This window comes from Schistocerca americana, chromosome 3, assembly GCF_021461395.2.
Source record: "Schistocerca americana isolate TAMUIC-IGC-003095 chromosome 3, iqSchAmer2.1, whole genome shotgun sequence".
NCBI classification, from domain to species: domain Eukaryota; kingdom Metazoa; phylum Arthropoda; class Insecta; order Orthoptera; family Acrididae; genus Schistocerca; species Schistocerca americana.
Window position 1 is genome coordinate 690278928 of NC_060121.1, and position 20414 is coordinate 690299341.

A 20414-nucleotide genomic window follows, 5' to 3' on the forward strand; every position below is an offset into this window, starting at 1 on the left:
GAGGATATCCTGGCAAGAATTCTCGCTGCCGACACTGGGGATATTAGAATGAGTTTGACAGAACTTTGTGCTACGATGCTAAGCTTGTATTGATGATGGGGGGACGCCATTTTGAGCAACTGTTGTTTATGTATCAGAGTGTGAAACTTGAACAGGTAAATGGAATTCATTATGACTGTGGCGTAGGCTTAGTATTTTCGAACTCTCTGATATCGAGCCCCTTGTGCCGCTGCTAGTCCCTCTACAAAATAAATTATATGAGGGCACTGGGGAGAATTCAGCAGGAAGCCTGTACGTCACGCTCAGGATGCAGAAGTTGTGGCCTTTACTTTGAGTGCAGCGTGAGACTAAGGCGCAACTTGAGTAGAATCCCGCTTATACGTTTTGACACTGTCATTCCCAGTCAAGGGTCCCTTGCACCAAATTGATACATTTATCCTTCTCCATCATCCCTGAAAGTTTGTAACATCATCATGTAATCCCCTTGTACACTACCGGCCATTAAAATTGCTACACCACGAAGATGACGTCCTTTTTTTTTTGGTCATCAGTCTACTGACTGGTCTGATGCTGCCCCCCACGAATTCCTTTCCTGTGCTAACCTCTTCATCTCAGAGTAGCACTTACAACCTACATCCTCAATTATTTGCTTGACGTAATCCAATCTGTCTTTCTTTACAGTTTTTGCCCTCTACAACTCCCTCTAGTACCATGGAAGTCATTCCCTCATGTCTTAGCAAATGCCCTATCATCCTGTCCCATCTCCTTATCAGTGTTTTCCACATATTCCTTTCCTCTCCGATTCTGCGTAGAACCTCCTCATTCCTTACCTTATCAGTCCACCTAATTTTCAACATTCGTCTATAGCACCACATCTCAAATGCTTCGATTCTCTTCTGTTCCGGTTTTCCCACAGTCCATGTTTCACTACCATACAATGCTGTACTCCAGACGTACATCCTCAGAAATTTCTTCCTCAAATTAAGGCCGGTATTTGATATTAGTAGACTTCTCTTGGCCAGAAATGCCTTTCTTGCCATAGCGAGTCTGCTTTTGATGTCCTCCTTGCTCCGTCATTGGTTATTTTACTGCCTAGGTAGCAGAATTCTTTAACTTCATTGACTTCGTGACCATCAATCCTGATGTTAAGTTTCTCGCTGTTCTCATTTCTACTACTTCTCATTACCTTCGTCTTTCTCCGATTTACTCTCAAACCATACTGTGTACTCTTTAGACTGTTCATTCCGTTCAGCAGATCATTTAATTCTTCTTCACTTTCACTCAGGATAGCAATGTCATCAGCGAATCGTATCATTGATATCCTTTCACCTTGTATTTTAATTCCACTCGTGAACCTTTCTTTTATTTCCATCATTGCTTACTCGATGTACAGATTGAAGAGTAGGGGCGAAAGGCTACAGCCTTGTCTTACACTCTTCATAATACGAGCACTTCGTTCTTGATCGTCCACTCTTATTATTCCCTCTTGGTTGTTGTACATATTGTATATGACGCGTCTCTCCCTATAGCTTACCCCTACTTTTTTCAGAATCTCGAACAACTTGCAACATTTTCTATTGTCGAACGCTTTTTCCAGGCCGACAAATCCTATGAAAGTGTCTTGATTTTTCTTTAGCCTTGCTTCCATTATTAGCCGCAACGTCAGAATTGCCTCTCTCGTCCCTTTACTTTTCCTAAAGCCAAACTGATCGTCACCTAGCGCATTCTCAAATTTCTTTTCCATTCTTCTGTATATTATTCTTGTAAGCAGCTTCGATGCATGAGCTGTTAAGCTGATTGGGCGATGATTCTCGCACTTGTCAGCTCTTGCCGTCTTCGGAATTGTGTGGATGATGCTTTTCCGAAAGTCAGATGGTATATCGCCAGACTCATATTCTACACACCAACGTGAATAGTCGTTTTGTTGCCACTTCCCCAATGATTTTAGAAATTCTGATGGAATGTTATCTATCCGTTCTGCCTTATTTGACCGTAGGTCCTCCAAAGCTCTTAAATTCCGATTCTAATACTGGATCCCCTATCTCTTCTAAATCGACTCCTGTTTCTTCTTCTATCACATCAGACAAATCTTCACCCTCATAGAGGCTTTCAATGTATTCTTTCCACCTATCTGCTCTCTCCTCTGCATTTAACAGTGGAATTCCCGTTGCACTCTTAATGTTACCACCGTTGCTTTTAATGTCACCAAATGTTGTTTTGACTTTCCTGTATGCTGAGTCTGTCCTTCCGACAATCATATCTTTTTCGATGTCTTCACATTTTTCCTGCAGCCATTTCGTCTTAGCTTCCCTGCACTTCCTATTTATTTCATTCCTCAGCGACTTGTATTTCCGTATTCCTGATTTTCCCGGAACATGTTTGTACTTCCTCCTTTCATCAATCAACTGAAGTATTTCTTCTGTTACCCATGGTTTCTTGGCAGCTACCTTCTTTGTACCTATGTTTTCCTTCCCAACTTCTGTGATGGCCCTTTTTAGAGATGTCCATTCCTCTTCAAGTGTACTGCCTACTGCGCTATTCCTTATTGCTGTATCTATAGCGTTAGAGAACTTGAAACGTATCTCTTCATTCCTTAGTACTTCCGTATCCCACTTCTTTGCGTAATGATTCTTCCTGACTAATGTCTTGAACTTCAGCCTACTCTTCATAACTACTATATTGCGATCTGAGTCTGTATCTGCTCCTGGGTACGCCTTACAATCCAGTATCTGATTTCGGAATCTGTCTGACCATGATGTAATCTAATTGAAATCTTCCCGTATTTTCCGGTCTTTTCCATGTATACCACCTCTTGTGATTCTTGAACAGGGTATTCGACATTACTAGCTGAAACTTGTTACAGAACTCAATTAGTCTTTCTCCTCTTTCATTCCTTGTCCCAAGCCCATATTCTCCTGTAACCTTTTCTTCTACTCCTTCCCCTACAACTGCATTCCAGTCGCCCATGACTATTAGATTTTCGTCCCCGTTTACATACTGCATTACCCTTTCAATATCCTCTTACACTTTCTGTATCTGTTCATCTTCAGCTTGCGACGTCGGCATGTATACCTGAACTATCGTTGTCGGTGTTGGTCTGCTGTCGATTCTGATTAGAACAACCCGGTCACTGAACTGTTCACAGTAACACACCCTCTGCCCTACCTTCCTATTCATAACGGATCCTACACCTGTTATACCCTTTTCTGCTGCTGTTGATATTACCCGATACTCATCTGACCAGAAATCCTTGTCCTCCTCCCACTTCACTTCACTGACCCCTACTATATGTAGATTGAGCCTTCGCATTTCCCTTTTCAGATTTTCTAGTTTCCCTACCACGTTCAAGCTTGTGACATTCCACGCCCCGACTCTTAGAACGTTATCCTTTCGTTGATTATTCAATCTTTTTCTAATGGTAATCTCCCCCTTGGCAGTCCCCTCCCGGAGATCCGAATGGGGGACTATTCCGGAATCTTTTGCCAATGGAGAGATCATCATGACACTTCTTCAAATACATCCTTTAGGCTTCTCTTAAACCAATGAAATTCAGTTTAAGAGAAGCCTAAAGGATTTATTGGTGGCCAACTCCTTCTACTCCATTGATGAATTTCTGAGGAAAACCAACTGATTTGTATATAAGTACAACATAACTTCTGCACAATTTCAGTGCAGTAATGTGTTCACTGAAAATTTGTGTGTGTGTGTGTGTGTGTGTGTGTGTGTGTGTGTGTGTGTGTGTGTGTGTAAGTATAATCTAACTTCTGCACCATTTCAGTGCAGTAATGTGTTCATTGTAAATAAGTATTACAGTAGTTGTATTACATGTTTCTTACCTTATAAATAAATATAAAACTTTTTTATTTTAAATTCAGTGCAATAGTATTTGTAAAATGACTCTTAGTGTTCATTAAAAAATGACGATCATTCCACTTGGGACCTGTGGAATGGTACATTAGCTTATTTGTTTTAGTTTAAATATTTGTCATGTATTGTTGTGTTTCTGACATGTTCCACATCCTGGAGGACCTCCTCACTACGGATCAATTGGAATGAAAGTAAATCTAATCTAATCTAAAAAACAGGCCACATGTCCTGTGGATACACGTTACGTGTTACGTGCTACAGACGCGATATTTGAACGACAGGAAGAAGATGTTGTGATATGCAAATGATTAGCTTTTCAGAGTATTCACACAAGGTTGGCGCCGGTGGCAACACCTACAACGTGCTGACGTGAGGAAAGTTTCCAACCGATTTCTCATACACAAACAGCAGTTGACCGGCGTTGCCTGGTGAAACGTTGTTGTGATGCCTCGTGTAATAAGGAGGAGAAATGCTTACCATCACGTTTCCGACTTTGATAAAGGTCGGATTGCAGCCTATTGCGATTGCGGTTTATCGTATCGCGACACTGCTGCTCGCATTGGTCGAGATCCAATGACTTAGCAGAATATGGAATCGGTGGGTTCAGGAGGGTAATACGGAACGCCGTGCTGGATCCCAACGGCCTCGTATCACTAGCAGTCGAGATGACAGGCATCTTATCTGCACGGCTGTAACAGGTCATGCAGCCACGTCTCGATCCTTGAGTCAACATATGGGGACGTTTGGAAGACAACAATCATCTGCACGAACAGTTCGACGACGTTTTCAGCAGCATGGACTATCAGCTAGGAGACCATCGCTGCGGTTACCCTCGACGCTGCATCACAGACAGGAGCGCCTGCGATGGTGTACTCAACGACGAACCTGGGTGCACTAATGGCAAAACGTCATTTTTTCGGATGAATCCAGGTTCTGTTTACAGCATCATGATGGTCGCATCCGTGTTTGGCGACATCGCGATGAACGCACATTGGAACCGTGTATTCTTCATCGCCATACTGGCGTATCACCTGGCATGATGGTATAGGGTGCCATTGGTTACACATCTCTGTCACCTCTTGTCCGCGTTGACGGCACTTTGAACAGTGGACGTTACATTTCAGATGTGTTACGACTCGTGGCTCTACCCTTCATTCGATCCCTGCGAAACCCTACATTTCAGCAGGTTAATGCACGATTGCATGTTGCAGATCCTGTACGGGCCTTTCTGGATACAGAAAATGTTCGACTGCTGCCCTGGCCAGCACATTCTCCAGATCTCTGACCAACTGAAAACGTCTGTTCAATGGTGGCCGAGCAACTGGTTCGTCACAACACGCCAGTCACTACTCTTGACGAACTGTGGTATCGTGTTGAAGCTGCATGGGCAGCTGTACCTGTACACGCCATCCAAGCTGTGTCTGACTCAATGCCCTGGCGTAACAAGTCCGTTATTACAGCCGGAGGTGGTTGTTCTGGGTACTGATTTCTCAAGATCTATGCACCCGAATTGCGCGAAAATGTAATCACATGTCAGTTCTAGTATAATATATTGGTCCAATGAATACCCGTTTATCATCTACATTTCTTCTTGGTGTAGCAATTTTAATGGCCAGTAGTGTATATTGAGAATACTAGTGTGACAGTGCTCAGAGTTCTTCATTAGGATGGACGCAAATGCATATAATTCTAGTCACTTTATTCAAATTCAGTATCTCTTAAGCACCAATATAAATTTGACAAGCTTTTACGTTTCTGATAGATAACATGTAATGAAAATGGAGAAGGGGAAGTGTTAGGGAAGGGAGTGTCGATGAAGAACGGATGTCGTCATAGAGAGACTACCATTCCATTTTTGGCGAAGTCCATTCAGTTGCCAGTGATATCTGTGTGTAATTTTTCTTGAGGGTCGCAAAAACTAAAAGTTTGATACAGATGTAGCTATTAAAGTTGTTGACCATTGTGTCATTGATACCAGCTAAAGGCAACTGGGAATTGTGGTGTACAAAGTTTTCGACAGTCTCACTACGGATTTAACTGTCTTATTTTTACCGAGGGCAGTAGCTCGGTGGTAAGAAGTATTTTTGGTCAACAGGATCATAAACCAAAACTCGTCCCACCATCCACATTCAGAATTTCTTTAGTTTCCCTAGTTCATTTAAGGCAATTGCTGAAATGCTTCTTTCAAAAAGGAAACCCAGCTAACTTTACCGATCTAAGTTTGTGCTTCGTCTGTTATGAATCTACAGTAAACTAGGTGTTAAATCTCTATCTTCCTTCCTTCGTTCTTCAAAGCTCGTAATTAAAACTGCAGCACAAGGAAGGATAGCCAGTGACTAAAACCTTACAAATGTGTCTGTGGTCCTGGCTTCCGTAGCTGTGGTAGTACATTTTGTAGCAAAAACCCCGCAAAGAGATGTATTTTGAACCAATTTTATTAAGGTGCTACAGGTTTACTGACTTGTAGCCATATCATTAGGTGCATGCATGTCCGGAGGAACAGGTACTGCAGCACCGCACGGCATAGCCAAGAAGTCTAGGGCGCCTTGCCACGGTCCGTGTGGCTTCCCCTGTCGGAGGTTCGAGTCCTCTGTCAGGCATCGGTGTGTGTGTGTATTGTCCTTAGCGTAAGTCAGTTTAAGTTAGATTAAGTAGTCTATAAGCCTAGGGAATGGTGACCTCATCAGTTTGCTCCCATAGAAACCTACAACAATATTTCCAAAATTCCAGGTACTGCAGCGATTACAGCCATTAAGAAATACAGGAAATGTGTTTGCAGTTGCGAATATGAACTACCATCAGCTGTGTATTGAAATGACACACTGAAAATTTGTGAAGGACCAGGATTCGAACGCTTTATGCGAGCAGTCGCCTTAACCACTTCTGCCAGTCCCAAACTCCCATATGTTGTGGTCCATGTGGCTCAACCTGCACCTGTATGTAATGTATATTCCTGTCCAAGAAGGACGTATTTATTGAGAGTACATCTAGGAAGAAACACTGCATCATACTTCTTAATATCGCAGGCACTGCTATTTCATATTTATTTGCCAATACCAGGTCCTCAACTCTAAACAAATATCTCTTTTCTAGAAGAGAATATACATAACGTACTAGTGCAGGTTGTGATTCAGGGACCACAACATGCGGAAGTTCGGATCTGGTCGTGATTCCTGTACAGACAGCCGAAGCGGTAAAAATGTCGACCGCTCATGAAATGTGGAAAATCTGGGTTTGAGTCCCAGTACAGAAATAACTTTCACTGTTATTCCAGTACACGGTCGATGGTGGTTCAATATTCTCAATTGCAAATACATTTCCTGCAACACCTAGGTAAGTCCCAGCAACGACTGGCAGCACTGCCTTTGATGTTTATACATACCAGGCTATGTAGCTACAACTCACATAAGCTGTAGTACCTTAGCAAAATTGGTTCAAAATGCAGCCTTTTGCGGAGTTCTTACTACAAAATGAACTAAAATAGGATTATATGGAGTACAAAGCTTAGCACACAGAGATCCCATCTGCGACAGCAGCCTAACCTGTAATCTGGCTGGTCATTGAGTCGAACTGAGGCTTGGATGACTGATACGGCTAAATCATTTCATGCTGTTTCAAATCTATCACAGTTCGCCAGTCTTAGTGGCTGGTGAGTGTTGGCGAACCAGTCTCTTGGCAAACCATGGCCAGATGTTTTCAGAGGGTGACTAATATGGAGAATGTGCTGGCCAGGGCAACATTTTAATACTCTCTGTATGGAGGTAGTTCGATACAGCACAGGCAACATGTCACCTTGCGTTATCTTGTTGAATGGTAATGTCGCAGAGATTTGGAAGACAAGCACAGCCACAGGCCATAACACACCAGAAGTGCAGCGGTTAATGAATCAGTGGCTATGTTAACCCCCCTCAGGAGACACCGCCTTAACGAAACACTGTGTGGGGGAGGGGGTTTGTGTGATCCAATGCAGTGGAGCGCTATGCCGGCGGTGGTGTAACTACCAGCAGGGCCTCCCAAGCCGGACAGGTCTCCATAGAGGATCCAGACAAAGTGAGTCTCACAACGTCCAGTCTAGTGTCCTGTCCTATCCTATTCTATTCTGTTCTGTCCCATCCTATACATTCCCCTTCTTTCCTTTTTCTCCCTGTGATTGAGTGGCAGCAGACACAGTCCCCTAACGTGGACAGCGGAAGATCCTTGGAAACCAGGACAACTCTGATGCACCTAGGCCTTACTGCGAAGGGATGAATAGCGTTCTGTAGTCGTGGTGAAGACAAGCTATCTAAGGGGTAACGCCCTGAAATAAAACCTTGGCAGGCGTCCAGGCCATGAGGTGGCAGCACCACCAAGACACTCGGGGGCTGTGGGATGATAAACCACACCACCAAAAAATACATATCACAGAAACTAAAAGGAGAAACAGCCGGATGGATCTTAAGGATATCTTTGGCCTGAAAAGAGAAACCCGTATTGGTTTTTGGAATGTAAGGACGTTGAGAGAGGCAGGGAGGCTAAGACAGGTCGAAAAAGAGATGGAGAGCTATCGACTCGATATATTAGGACTAAGTGAAATAAGGTGGCCAGAATCTGGGGAATTGCAAACACAAAATGGTGGAGTGTTGTTGTATGCAGGTCAGACAGTTGAGGACGCGATGCATAGGAATGGTGTAGGGCTCTTACCATCTAAAATCAGCAAGAAGAGCTTACTGGAGTGGAAACCAGTCTCAGAACGGATAATAACCGCATGATTTAAAACAAATGTGCGATATGTCACTGTAATTCAATGCTATGCACCTACTGAAATAGCTAAAGGAGAATTAAAAGATGCATTTTATACAGAGCTTAACGTAGTCCATACACAAACAAATTCTAGGGACATAAAAATTTTAGTGGGTGATTTGAACGCAAAAGTTGGTTCAGAACATGAAGGGCTTGAACATATCATGGGCGTGCATGGCGTGGGGATTAGAAATGTAAATGGTGAACTGTTGATAAACACATGCGCTGAACATGACCTACTCATTGGAGGCACATTGTTTCCACATCGTAACTGCCATAAGATAACATGGGTTTCTCCAGATCACGTTACCGAAAATCAAATAGACCACATAGTCATAAGCCGCAAGTTCCGACACTCTTTGTTGGATGTCAGAAATAGAAGAGGAGCAGACGTTGGAAGTGACCACCTAGTTTTGGCGGAATTCAGACTGAAGATAGTGGCAAATAGAACCAAGTTCAATCACAGGTGCAAGAAAATAGATGTGGGAAGGTTAAAATAACAACGGATCAAAGAAACATTTGCCCTTCAACTACAAAACAGATTCCAGGTCCTCTCTGAAGAAAACTTTATGGAAGTTTTGGCAAAAAATCAAAGACAGTTATTTAGATGTGGGAGAAAAATCTTAGGATTTAAGGCACATCAAAGGGAGGAATGGATCTCCGATGCTACACGGAATGAAATCAGCCACAGGAAAGAACTAAAACTTTAGTTAATTTTTTGTAAGACAAGAGCTCAAAGAGCGAAGCGCATAAAGAGTACACGGAGGAGAACAAAAAAGTGAAAATATAGCTACGTCGAGATAGAAGGAAATGAATAGATGAGCAAGCAAAATTAGCAGAAGAGGAAGCAAGACAAGGAAATATGAAAGAGCTCTACAATATTACCAAACGGTTGTCAATGAAGAACTTCAGACATGAAGGACCAGTTAAGAACTAGGATGGGGTGATGCTTACAACTCAACAGGCACAGCTACAGAGATGGGAGGAGCAGTTCAAGGAACTGTTAAATTGTGAAGACATCCAAGAGGAACAGGTAAGAGACGTTCCAGAGGAAGTCGAAGAAGATCATGATATAAATTTGCAGTGCCCCACAATGGACGAAATTAGGATTGCCTTGAAAACACTAAAAAATGCAAAGGCTCCAGGCCTAGACAACATAGCACCGGAACTCTTAAAAGCCGATGTTGAAAGTACTGTTAAAATGCTACATCCTTTGCTGAAGCGTATTTGGCTTGAAGAGAAATCTCCAAAGGAGTGGAAAAATGGTTTGGTGGTAAAGCTCCCAAAAAAAAGGGAAATTTGTCAGACTGTAACAACTGGCGTGGTATTACATTGTTGTCAGTGCCCAGTAAGGTCCTCACCAGAATTATTTTAAACAGAATTAGTTTCATTAGCTCAAAAGCTGACTGATATGCAGCATAAATTAAACTTGCTGAAAGTAGAAGCAGGGACTGCTGGCATCAGGATAAATACAGGCAAAAAAAGGAAATGAGAGTAAATGCAGGGAACATGGAGGTGCCACTGTTAATAGGTGAGCAGCGGGTGGAGACTGTCAACTCATTCCTGTATCTGGGTAGTATAGTGACAGAAGACGGTGGAGCTGGAGATGATGTGAAAAACCGCATTAAAAAGGCAAACGCTGCCTGCATACAATTGTATCCAATACGGAAAAGTACAAATATCACGTACAAAACAAAAATCCGTATTTTTATTACAAATTTGAAGGCTGTCCTTCTGTACGCCAGTGAAAGCTGAAAAATGGATAAAAAGATAACATCCCAGTTACAAAGCTTCATAAATATATGTCTTCGACGCACCATGTATATCTGGTGGCCAGAAAAAGTATTTAATGACTAGCTCTGGCGAATAACAAACCAGATACCTATAGAAGACCAGATACGAGAGGGGAAGTGGGGTTGGTTGGGGCACACCTTGAGAAAACCAGATGGTGCCATCGAGAAAAAAGCATTGGAATGGAATCCCCAGGGAACAATAAGACTAAGGGGCACATGCAAGAGAACAGTGGAAGGGGAAGCAAAAAGAGTTGGCAAGACCTGGGCAGAATTGAGGGAAATGGCCAAAGAGACAGATGGCGAGTTCTCCTGGATGCTCTATGCCCCTATAGGGGTCAAAGGAATTAAGTCAAGTAGGTCAAGGCTATGCTAACCAGTAGTGATCGTCTCGTGTACCAAATAGCACCCCACACCACATCGCTTGATGCTGGGCCCATGTGACGATACCAAAGGAAGCCAGGGAGTATTCTTTATCTTTAGAACCTTCAGACGCAGGTCGACTGAAGAATTGGGACGCATGTGGAACGACGACTTGATGCCACTCTTACAGTTAATGACGTTATGGGGAGCATCACTGTAGGCATACTTACCTCTGCTGCCGCATCAAAGGAAGCTGCCACAATCGTCTGAGTACTAAAGTTCCTCATGGCTCCAGACATCTACATCTACATCTACATTTATACTCCTCAAGCCACCCAACGGTGTGCGGCGGAGGGCACTTTACGTGCCACTGTCATTACCGCCCTTTCCTGTTCCAGTCGCGTATGGTTCGCGGGAAGAACGACTGTCTGAAAGCCTCCGTGCGCACTCTAATCTCTCTAATTTTACATTCGTGATCTCCTCGGGAGGTATAAGTAGGGGGAAGCAATATATTCGATACCTCATCCAGAAACGCACCCTCTCGAAACCTGGCGAGCAAGCTACACCGCGATGCAGAGCGCCTCTCTTGCAGAGTCTGCCACTTGAGTTTATTAAACATCTCCGTAACGCTGTCACGGTTACCAAATAACCCTGTGACGAAACGCGCCGCTCTTCTTTGGATCTTCTCTATCTCCTCCGTCAAACCGATCTGGCACGGATCCCACACTGATGAGCAATACTCAAGTATAGGTCGAACGAGTGTTTTGTAAGCCACCTCCTTTGTTGATGGACTACATTTTCTAAGCACTCTCCCAATGAATCTCAACCTGGTACCCGCCTTACCAACAATTAATTTTATATGATCATTCCACTTCAAATCGTTCCGCACGCATACTCCCAGATATTTTACAGAAGTAACTGCTACCAGTGTTTGTTCCGCTATCATATAATCATACAATAAAGGATCCTTCTTTCTATGTATTCGCAATACATTACATTTGTCTATGTTAAGGGTCAGTTGCCACTCCCTGCACCAAGTGCCTATCCGCTGCAGATCTTCCTGCATTTCGCTACAATTTTCTAATGCTGCAACTTCTCTGTATACTACGGCATCATCCGCGAAAAGCCGCATGGAACTTCCGACACTATCTACTAGGTCATTTATATATATTGTGAAAAGCAATGGTCCCACAAGAATATATTTAGTTAAAACACCAGACAGTTTGCACCAAACATTTATCTTCTCATCTGCATTAATCCTACGACGATTCCTTGTGTACAGTGAAAATGGCTTGTCTGTTGTAACAACACATGTTCCATAATCACGGTTAGGAATAACTCCAATTGCAAAAGTGCGATAAGAAATAATGTCCCTCTCATTGTAGGCTTCTAATCCTTCAAGAGCTTTGTCAGTACCTCTCACAACAGCAATTGTTAACCATGCATTGCCACTAACTACTTCTGTTGTAGTACAAGAAAATTGAATCTTGCAACCAACAAAAGTAATAGGTCCTTGCAGTAACTCCTGTTGACCAGTCTCATTTGGTGTAATTGAAAATGTATCCACTGTCTTTTACACCGGAAGTGTGCTCCTCCTCCTGTATCTTCTACGACGGTACGGCATGGCTGTGTGCTTCGTGCGGCTGGCTCGAGTCGAATGAACATGCTGCTGCCTCTCGACACAGTTATCAAGCACCATGACGTCAGAACTTCCGGCCCCCACTGGCGCGCACAGCGCCAGCGCGCCTTATCAGTGTTGCGCAATCTTGATTTTCCAGCAACACGGGCCTAGTAATACTAGGGCCCGTGTTGCCCGGCAGCCTCGCTCAGCGGCTAAGTCCGCTTCAAGGTCACACGACTTACACAGCAGAATAAGGCAAACTCACACAGCTGTGTTTCTGTTCATGTCACTGCCATTTTCTGACTCAAAGTCTACGATTCGGTTGTATAATCCTGCATGGCCGAACGAAGGATATGTCTTTCCTCTCGGGCACTAGTCACGTGGGGCTGTTTAAGTCCTGCGTGTCATTGAGTATATCCCAAACGAATTCATCTAGCCGATATTCGCATGGCAGTAATGGGATCATGAGCAATGCAATATCGCGGAACGGAAAACCCCACAAATCCAGTAGGCCACAATCCACCCATTGTCAGATTTTGGATCATGCTGGTAGGCACAAGGCATTATACGATATCGTCAAAAATAATATTCAGATATGATTTCTGAATGACAAAATTTACAACGTAATCTTTCCTAATGCACAGAATTTAGACGGCGTTACTATTACACAACATGTACAGTTGTACTGAAAACTGTAATTATTTGGGTACCCAGCTTGTATATTTCACTCCAGTTTGGCCCTTGTTGGGTTCAAAATAGATAGCGATACAATTGCTGCGGCTAGCAGTGTATATTTTCTGACGCTTTTGTAGATTAGGCTACGAGAGGTATACCTCACTGAACCAGGTCTCTTCCACCGCGTCATAATGGAGAGCGGCTCCGCCCTGACGCCCTGGACGTTGGCACGCAATGGGGAGTCAGCAGCGAGGGCGCGGCAGGTGGCGGCCTCCCTGGGCTGCCCCACACAGCCCCACGCCGCCATGGTCGACTGTCTGCGCGGTGTCGACGACCACAAGCTGCTGCTCGCCGGGAACATGCTTAAGGTTAGTCTTACACCTGAATGAGATTTTCATTCTGCAGCGGTGTGTGGTGTGAAACTCCCTGGAAGACTGCAACAGTGCGCCGGACCAAGATTTGGGACTCCGAAATGTTGCCCTTCGCGGGCAAACTCTCCGCCGACTGAGCTACCCGTCCTCATAGCTCACTCCACCAGTACGGCATCTCCTACCTTCGAAAATTCACAGATGCTCTCCTGGGAATCTTGGAAGACTAGCATTCCTGGAAGAAAGGATATTCGGAGACATGGCTTAGCCACATCTCGGTGATGTTTTCAGTATGAGCTCATGCGCTGAATCGTGCTTCGGTAACTCAGTCGGTAGTGCACTTGCCAGCAAATCGCAAATGTCCTGAGTTCGAGTCTCAGTCTGACACAGTTTTAATCTGCTAGGAAGTTTCAGTCTTATTCTCGATGATATTCGCTGCAATAGCCCGAAGATTCTCCAGGTTTTGTAGTGAAATGGGGAGTGAAAAGTCAGAAATTTATCACATCCGCAATAAACAAGCGTTATCGAAAGTAGTTGACAGGGATTCCGCGTATGTGGGCAAAATAACGACCTTTTTTTCATTAACACAAAGTGTGCCGTGTTTCCGACCCTGTTGTAGGTCGAGCACCAACTCCTTTTGGGCCTAATTTTACTTAACCTCATAACCATGTTTCAGTTGGCTTTTATATACGGTACATCACCGACAAATTTTCGAACGGCCCTGACAATAACCACACACTTTTATTGAACAAGGAAACACATCGTGCAAACTATTTTTTTTTTTCTTTTTTTTGCTGCAGTCCAACGTCCAACACTTCTGTAAATTATTGACCTAGCTGTGAAGTTCACAGTATGTAAGTCAAGTGAAGTGACTGACTTGGGCAAATTGTATTCTTCCCTTCCTCTCATTTCTATTGGCATACCGTCTGCACATTTTAGAACCATGTTTGAGATTATTGTCGTGCTGCAGAACAAACCTACGCCTCTTTCCAGATGTAACTTCGTTGTTGATCAGTACCCTGTGATATCCTCACTCCTTTGATGTTCCATTAATTCTCCCTAGATCACCGACTTCATTACCCTGAAAACATACCCACACTACGACCGACCCTCCACCATGCTTCACTGTTGTCTTCACATACTGACTCTTCAAACATTCTCCACGAAGTCGAACAAACATTTGAAGATGGCTTCCAAATACTTCCAAGTTAGGTTCGTCCATGAATAACACTTTGGACCACTGCTTTACGCTCCAGTTTCTGTGTTGCTGTGCCCATTGCAATCGACTCACCTTACTTTGTTAGCGCAATAAACGTTTTTGGTCGCACTTCACCATTTCATACCTTGTTCATGAAAATGGCATTGCACTATTGAGACAGATTGCAGCTCATCGCATATTATTTACTTCCTAGCGAATTTCAGGTGCAGCACGAGTCCTCTGGCGTTTACTCTGTACAGATATGAACTGATCTTCTCTGTATGATGGTACTAGGGGTGTTCCAGGTAGCGAAATACTTGATCATAAATTTATACAACATACTCTTCTGAAAACAGCTATAGTTGAATTCCCACACAGAGTCAAGATCGCAATAATATTTGTTTATTTACCGGTGTCGGCTTGTGTAAAAGCAGTCTTCAGAATTTATGGACCCCTATGGCTGGTGCGGTGCCTCTTCGGTTGTCTCGTGAAACCACGATTGTACACTGGTGGTATCACGAGGCAAAAATTCTAAAGATGGCTTTTAGGTAAGCCGAAACCGGTAAATAAACAAATATTATTGCGATCTTTACTGCGGATTGCCGGCCAGGGTGGCCGAGCGGTTCTAGGCGCTACAGTCTGGAACCGCGAGACCGCTACGGTCGCAGGTTCGAATTCTGCCTCGGGCATGGATGTGTGTGATGTCCTTAGGTTAGTTAGGTTTAAGTAGTTCTAAGTTCTAGGGGACTGATGACCTCAGAAGTTAAGTCCCATAGTGCTCAGAGCCATTTGAACCATTTTTACTGCGGATCCTAATTCAGCGAAAGATTTGCATCGGCTTGAATTATGGCGATACACACACTTCCGTAGGTTGGGCTACGCCAACTTTCGTTGCTATTTTCATACTAGGATAGCCGTCCTGATGCTGAGCTACAATTACAGCATGGTTTTCAGTTCCAGTCTTCTGTTTACGTCGTATTATGAGGTAATATCGTATCAAACTGAAACCTCCTGGCAGATTAAAATTGTGTGAGTCGTGCTTGGGTAGCTCAGTTGCTATAGCACTTGCCCGCGAAAGGCAAAGGTCCTGATTTTTAGTCTCGGTCCGGTACACAGTTTTAATCAACTAGGAAGTTTCGTATCAGAGCACACTCCGCTGCAGAATGAAAATCTCATTCTTCGTATGAAACTGATCAGGTAAAGTACACACTGTAAGATACACACACTGCAGTGTAGACTAAAGCGACACAGATATCTGAAAGAATGGGGCTTGTTCGAATTAGGCAAAGGCACGACATTGTTGCTGTGGATACTAATCAGCACCTTTCTACGCGAACAATCAAACACAAAACAGAGGCGCTTAGCCTTTACAGGTTCGTACTTTTTTTACGAGAATACAGTAGAGTATTCAAAGGCAAATCACTGTTTTAACCACAAATCCGAAGTTGTAATAGGTGACAAAAAGCTTTTGACCTGAAGTGTAGATAAGAATAGATTCATCTTTTGCAACAATGTTTATTTCGTTTTTCACCAAAAACTGTTCAACTGTTCATACTAGGCATCATCAGTGATTTTCATTTTTCTGTTCTTTCCGTGTGTCCATTGTTTCTTCTGTAGGCACTAGACGCACACTGCTCAGATTTCTAATTGACAGTAGGTCATGGTTACACATTTCGTTACACACAACATTTCCTTTTGCAAATTGCACACGATCTCACTTGCTGGACGGACGACACTACAACAGGTGTGATAAGAAACTTGCACTTGTGCATCTAGCGCTGCAGAAGAACCAATGGACACACGAAAAAATTGAAAACTAAAACTGAATTGAAAACAGTATAGACCACAATAAAATATTTATTGCCACTGGTTACCAGCTTCGGCCAAAAGTGAGTATCTTAAAACTATGCTACACAATGATGACAAGCTTAGTGGTGAGTGGAGTAGGTATCATGGATCCACGTACGTCAGCTGCCCAAATCAACATTCATGTATCCTCGGTACCTGCTTCGTTCACTGCCATCACCTGCCATCACGATGTAACATGGTCTGAAGACGGTCGCATTTTGACGGAAACCTGTTACCATAGCCAATAAAATTTTTATTGCGGTCAAGACTGTTTTTAATTAAATTTTAAAATATTTAAAGAGGTCGCTGACAGTCCCCACAAGCTACATTCTCAAAAATTACTGAAAAGAAAAAATTACTGATGATGCCGATTGCGGATGAGCTAAATACCAAATAAACAATGAAGTTCAAAAGATGGATTTGTTCTTATCAACAGCACAAACATAACTCAAGTAACAGTTGGGGATGATGCTGCTGCAGATATTTGTAAAATCATGTTTCTACTTAACCACGGTCTATGATGCTCAGTGCACCGAACATACTCCCCCTGACAGAAATGTTCCAGGACAGGATTTTTTATTTCTGAGTTTGCAGAACTGTAAAGGTACAAATGCCTTTTTTAAGTTATCTAGTATGTGTGCGTCCTTTAAATGACCTTGACCATGTTTCTGCGCAAACTCACAAGGTGACAGAGATGTGCTTTGGAACACACTGTTTGGGCTCTTGGCGCATTACGGTGCCACAATGGATGTTGACTGTGAGCTGGGTGGCACAATGGATGTAAGCTATCAGTGAACAGAAAGTTCTGCATTAAGCTCAGGAAAATCCCTGGTCAACCATGGACAATGATTAAGCAATCACTGTGCGTGTGATATCAGAAGAACTTAATAGAATCATGTGGTGTCGGATCTATCATAAGATTTTACGAGAAGATGTAGGTAAATGGAAAGTAATACAAAATTCGCCCCTCACACAATAACAGGCGAACAGAAAGAGGAAAGACGAAGAATTTCTGCTGAATTACTGGATGGAGCCAGAGGTGATTGCACATTTCTGTCAAACATTATTGCTGGGGATGGAAGTTGATGCTATCAGTATGACCCTCACACGAAGCGTCGAAGTTCTGAATGGCGGAGACTTGGGTCACCAGTCTCGAAAAAAGTCAGACAACAACCTTCGAGAATAAGAACAATGTTGATAGCTTTCTTTGATAGCAAAGGACTAGTTCACCATGAATATGTTCTTCCAGGGCAACAATGAACCAAACTCTTTGCATCGAAGTCTTGAAACGTTTGCGACAAGCGATTCGACGCCGCCGCCCTGATTTGTGACATTCTCATGACTGGTTCTTGCCGCAGGACAATGCAAGACCCCATACTGCTTTATATATTACAGAGTGTCTGGCCAGACATTCTGTTATTGCCATCCCACATCCGCCCGTTCTCTCACCTTGCGATTTTTACTTGTTTCCGCGACTGAAAAGGCGACTGAAAGGAAAGCTTAGCCAAGATATGACAGACATCCAATGGGCTATGACAAATAAGCTTACAAGCATCGCGACTGAAAATTTCCCTGCTTGTTTCCAAGACCTCTAGAAACGTTGGGAACTTTGTATAGATAGCCAAGGGGGTTACTTCTATAGGGGATTGGATCATTACTTGGTAAGTGCAATTTTCTGTTTTTAAAGAAACCTGTCCTCAAACTTTTCTGACGAAGGGAGTATATGCTTCAAAATTATTTCAGTATCTCACAAACTTAATATCTTAACCTTTACGAGACAACGTGTAACAGCTGGCTGGACAAAATAATTCGACTCCGTCTTGCCGCTTGGTCGTAGAGGACTATTATTCATCAGTATAGCTTAAGTCTCGTAAACTATGCAATACTTCGTTTTTCTAGAAATGGGGCGTACACCCTGTCGTACTGTTTCATCCCGTCGAGGAAGCTGCCACGCCTTCTTCATTTCTTCCCGGACCCTCGCCACTCTTGAAGCCTGCTGAAGTGGACTGGATGGTTGGCGTGAATGAAAATGAAGGAGGAATTTTTAGTGCAGGTATAGCATTGACTTAGACGGTCAATTAACACATATCGTTCCAGTTCCTTTACATAAGACATACTAATTTAATAAGTCCATCGCAAATTCATCTATGGAATCCGGTACATACGTAAAAAGCTTGCATGTTCTTTCTGCCATCGTTGCAGCCGTGTTTTTTTAGCATGCACTAGGTAGTAACTCTGGCCTCACTCACTGAAGGATGAGAAACAGGAGGGTGTTAGTCATTAGTGACACGACATTGTGCTCTATTGGAAGGGATGATCGGAGGAGATTCCCAGGCTACTACTTTCGAACATAGCACGGGAACTACAGTGGTAGGTCAGGATTAAATTGCTGGACGTGCTAAAGCTAAGCGAAATTTGTAAAAGTTTGAATATGAAAATATCTGCCGATAGGGTGATATAGTTTTCGGGCTTTCATCATACTACGCACCCTCCAACTCAGAGTTGCAATATTAAAAGTTTTGGCTGGTTTCATTGTCTAGGGGCTGGAATACGTAGCTGGAGCATTACAGGCCAAATACTGCTGAGTCTACAGTATACGATAAGAATACACACATGAATCGAATGGTCAAAGGTTTTTGTCACTCGTCAATTGCGTATTATGAACGTAAAATATAAATTTATAAATGAAAGACTGCAATTAAATAAAATCTGCAGGTACTATCTTAACGACTTCAAATGATGAGTACGACAGTAAAAGTACTTGTGAGAATGCGGTATATTTCTGCAAAACAGTTATTGGTGTCTATGGTCTAGCAATTAAATAAAATATAAGTTGAATAACAGGGAAAGAATAGATTCCTACTGCACGTAATTAGTTATGAACAACAACATAGCTCGCGACATATTCACTTCTAAACGCACACTACGTCTTCATTGCAGAAGCTACGGAAATCACACAAGAGTACAGGTCGGCACTCCGAAATATTTCTATTCTCCGCGACCAGCACTCACTCCTGTGTCCCGAGCCGTACTGCCCGCTTCCAGAACTACCTCCTATCCAGTCTTTCCATTCACGAGCGCTTTGATTCGCTAGAGCGGTCGCGCCATATTTTCAAGCCAACGCACCCACACACATATTTATGCACATTCTAAATACTGGATTTACATTTAAATACTTGAAATTAAATAAATATTCCTGCAGCTGGGCCATAAACATGCCCTAATACACATTATTAAATACATAAACAATTAAATGAACATATACCAAAAGAAATTGAACAACAGGTACGCCAGCAGCCTAATGTGTCTGTGCTTTCTAAAATACAGTAAGTATTTAACCAATTTCTTTATGAATAGTATATATCGGATATGAACAAAGTCATAGATGAATACATATATTTATAAGCACGCTGCTACCGTTTTTTCAGGTAACTGTGGAGTACTTAGGCCTGACACGATCGATAGTAATCGGCCACTTTGACCTCCAGTAACTCATGTACTATTCAAGTTACATGCCTGTAATTCATTCCAATCCAGGTTTACACTAATAGCTTTCTACAGACACGGCGATCGACGACAGCGGATGAAGCGTTTATATTTTGGAAATTCGTTGCTGAGTGTTACTTGTATAATTTACCGTCAGATACTAAACCTTAAACTAATAAATATATGAAAAATCTGATTGCACCATCAGAATCGTCGTGCAAATAATGGTAATGTACATGTTTCTCTTTGAGGTATCATGATTCATCTGGCTACAATTAATTTCTATACGAACTGTGAAATGTCTGCCATTAAGGTTTCACAAAGACCGCCATCTTTGGCACTCCCGGCATAGACATCTCCTTCATCGACACAATGCGCCGTCCTCGTCACAGCGGAATTCCCAGCCACGCGGCTGGACC

General features: G+C 43.0%; 1 protein-coding gene across 1 annotated transcript in view; it reads left to right on the forward strand.

Moving 5' to 3' along the window:
* Window positions 1–20414, forward strand: part of LOC124606696 (juvenile hormone esterase-like) — a 128692-nt gene that overhangs the window by 81709 nt on the left and 26569 nt on the right. The window contains exons 5-6 of the mRNA XM_047138721.1: window positions 13267–13463; window positions 18409–18562. Coding sequence (XP_046994677.1) covers window positions 13267–13463; window positions 18409–18562 — 351 coding nt within the window. The remainder of the gene's footprint in view (window positions 1–13266; window positions 13464–18408; window positions 18563–20414) is intronic.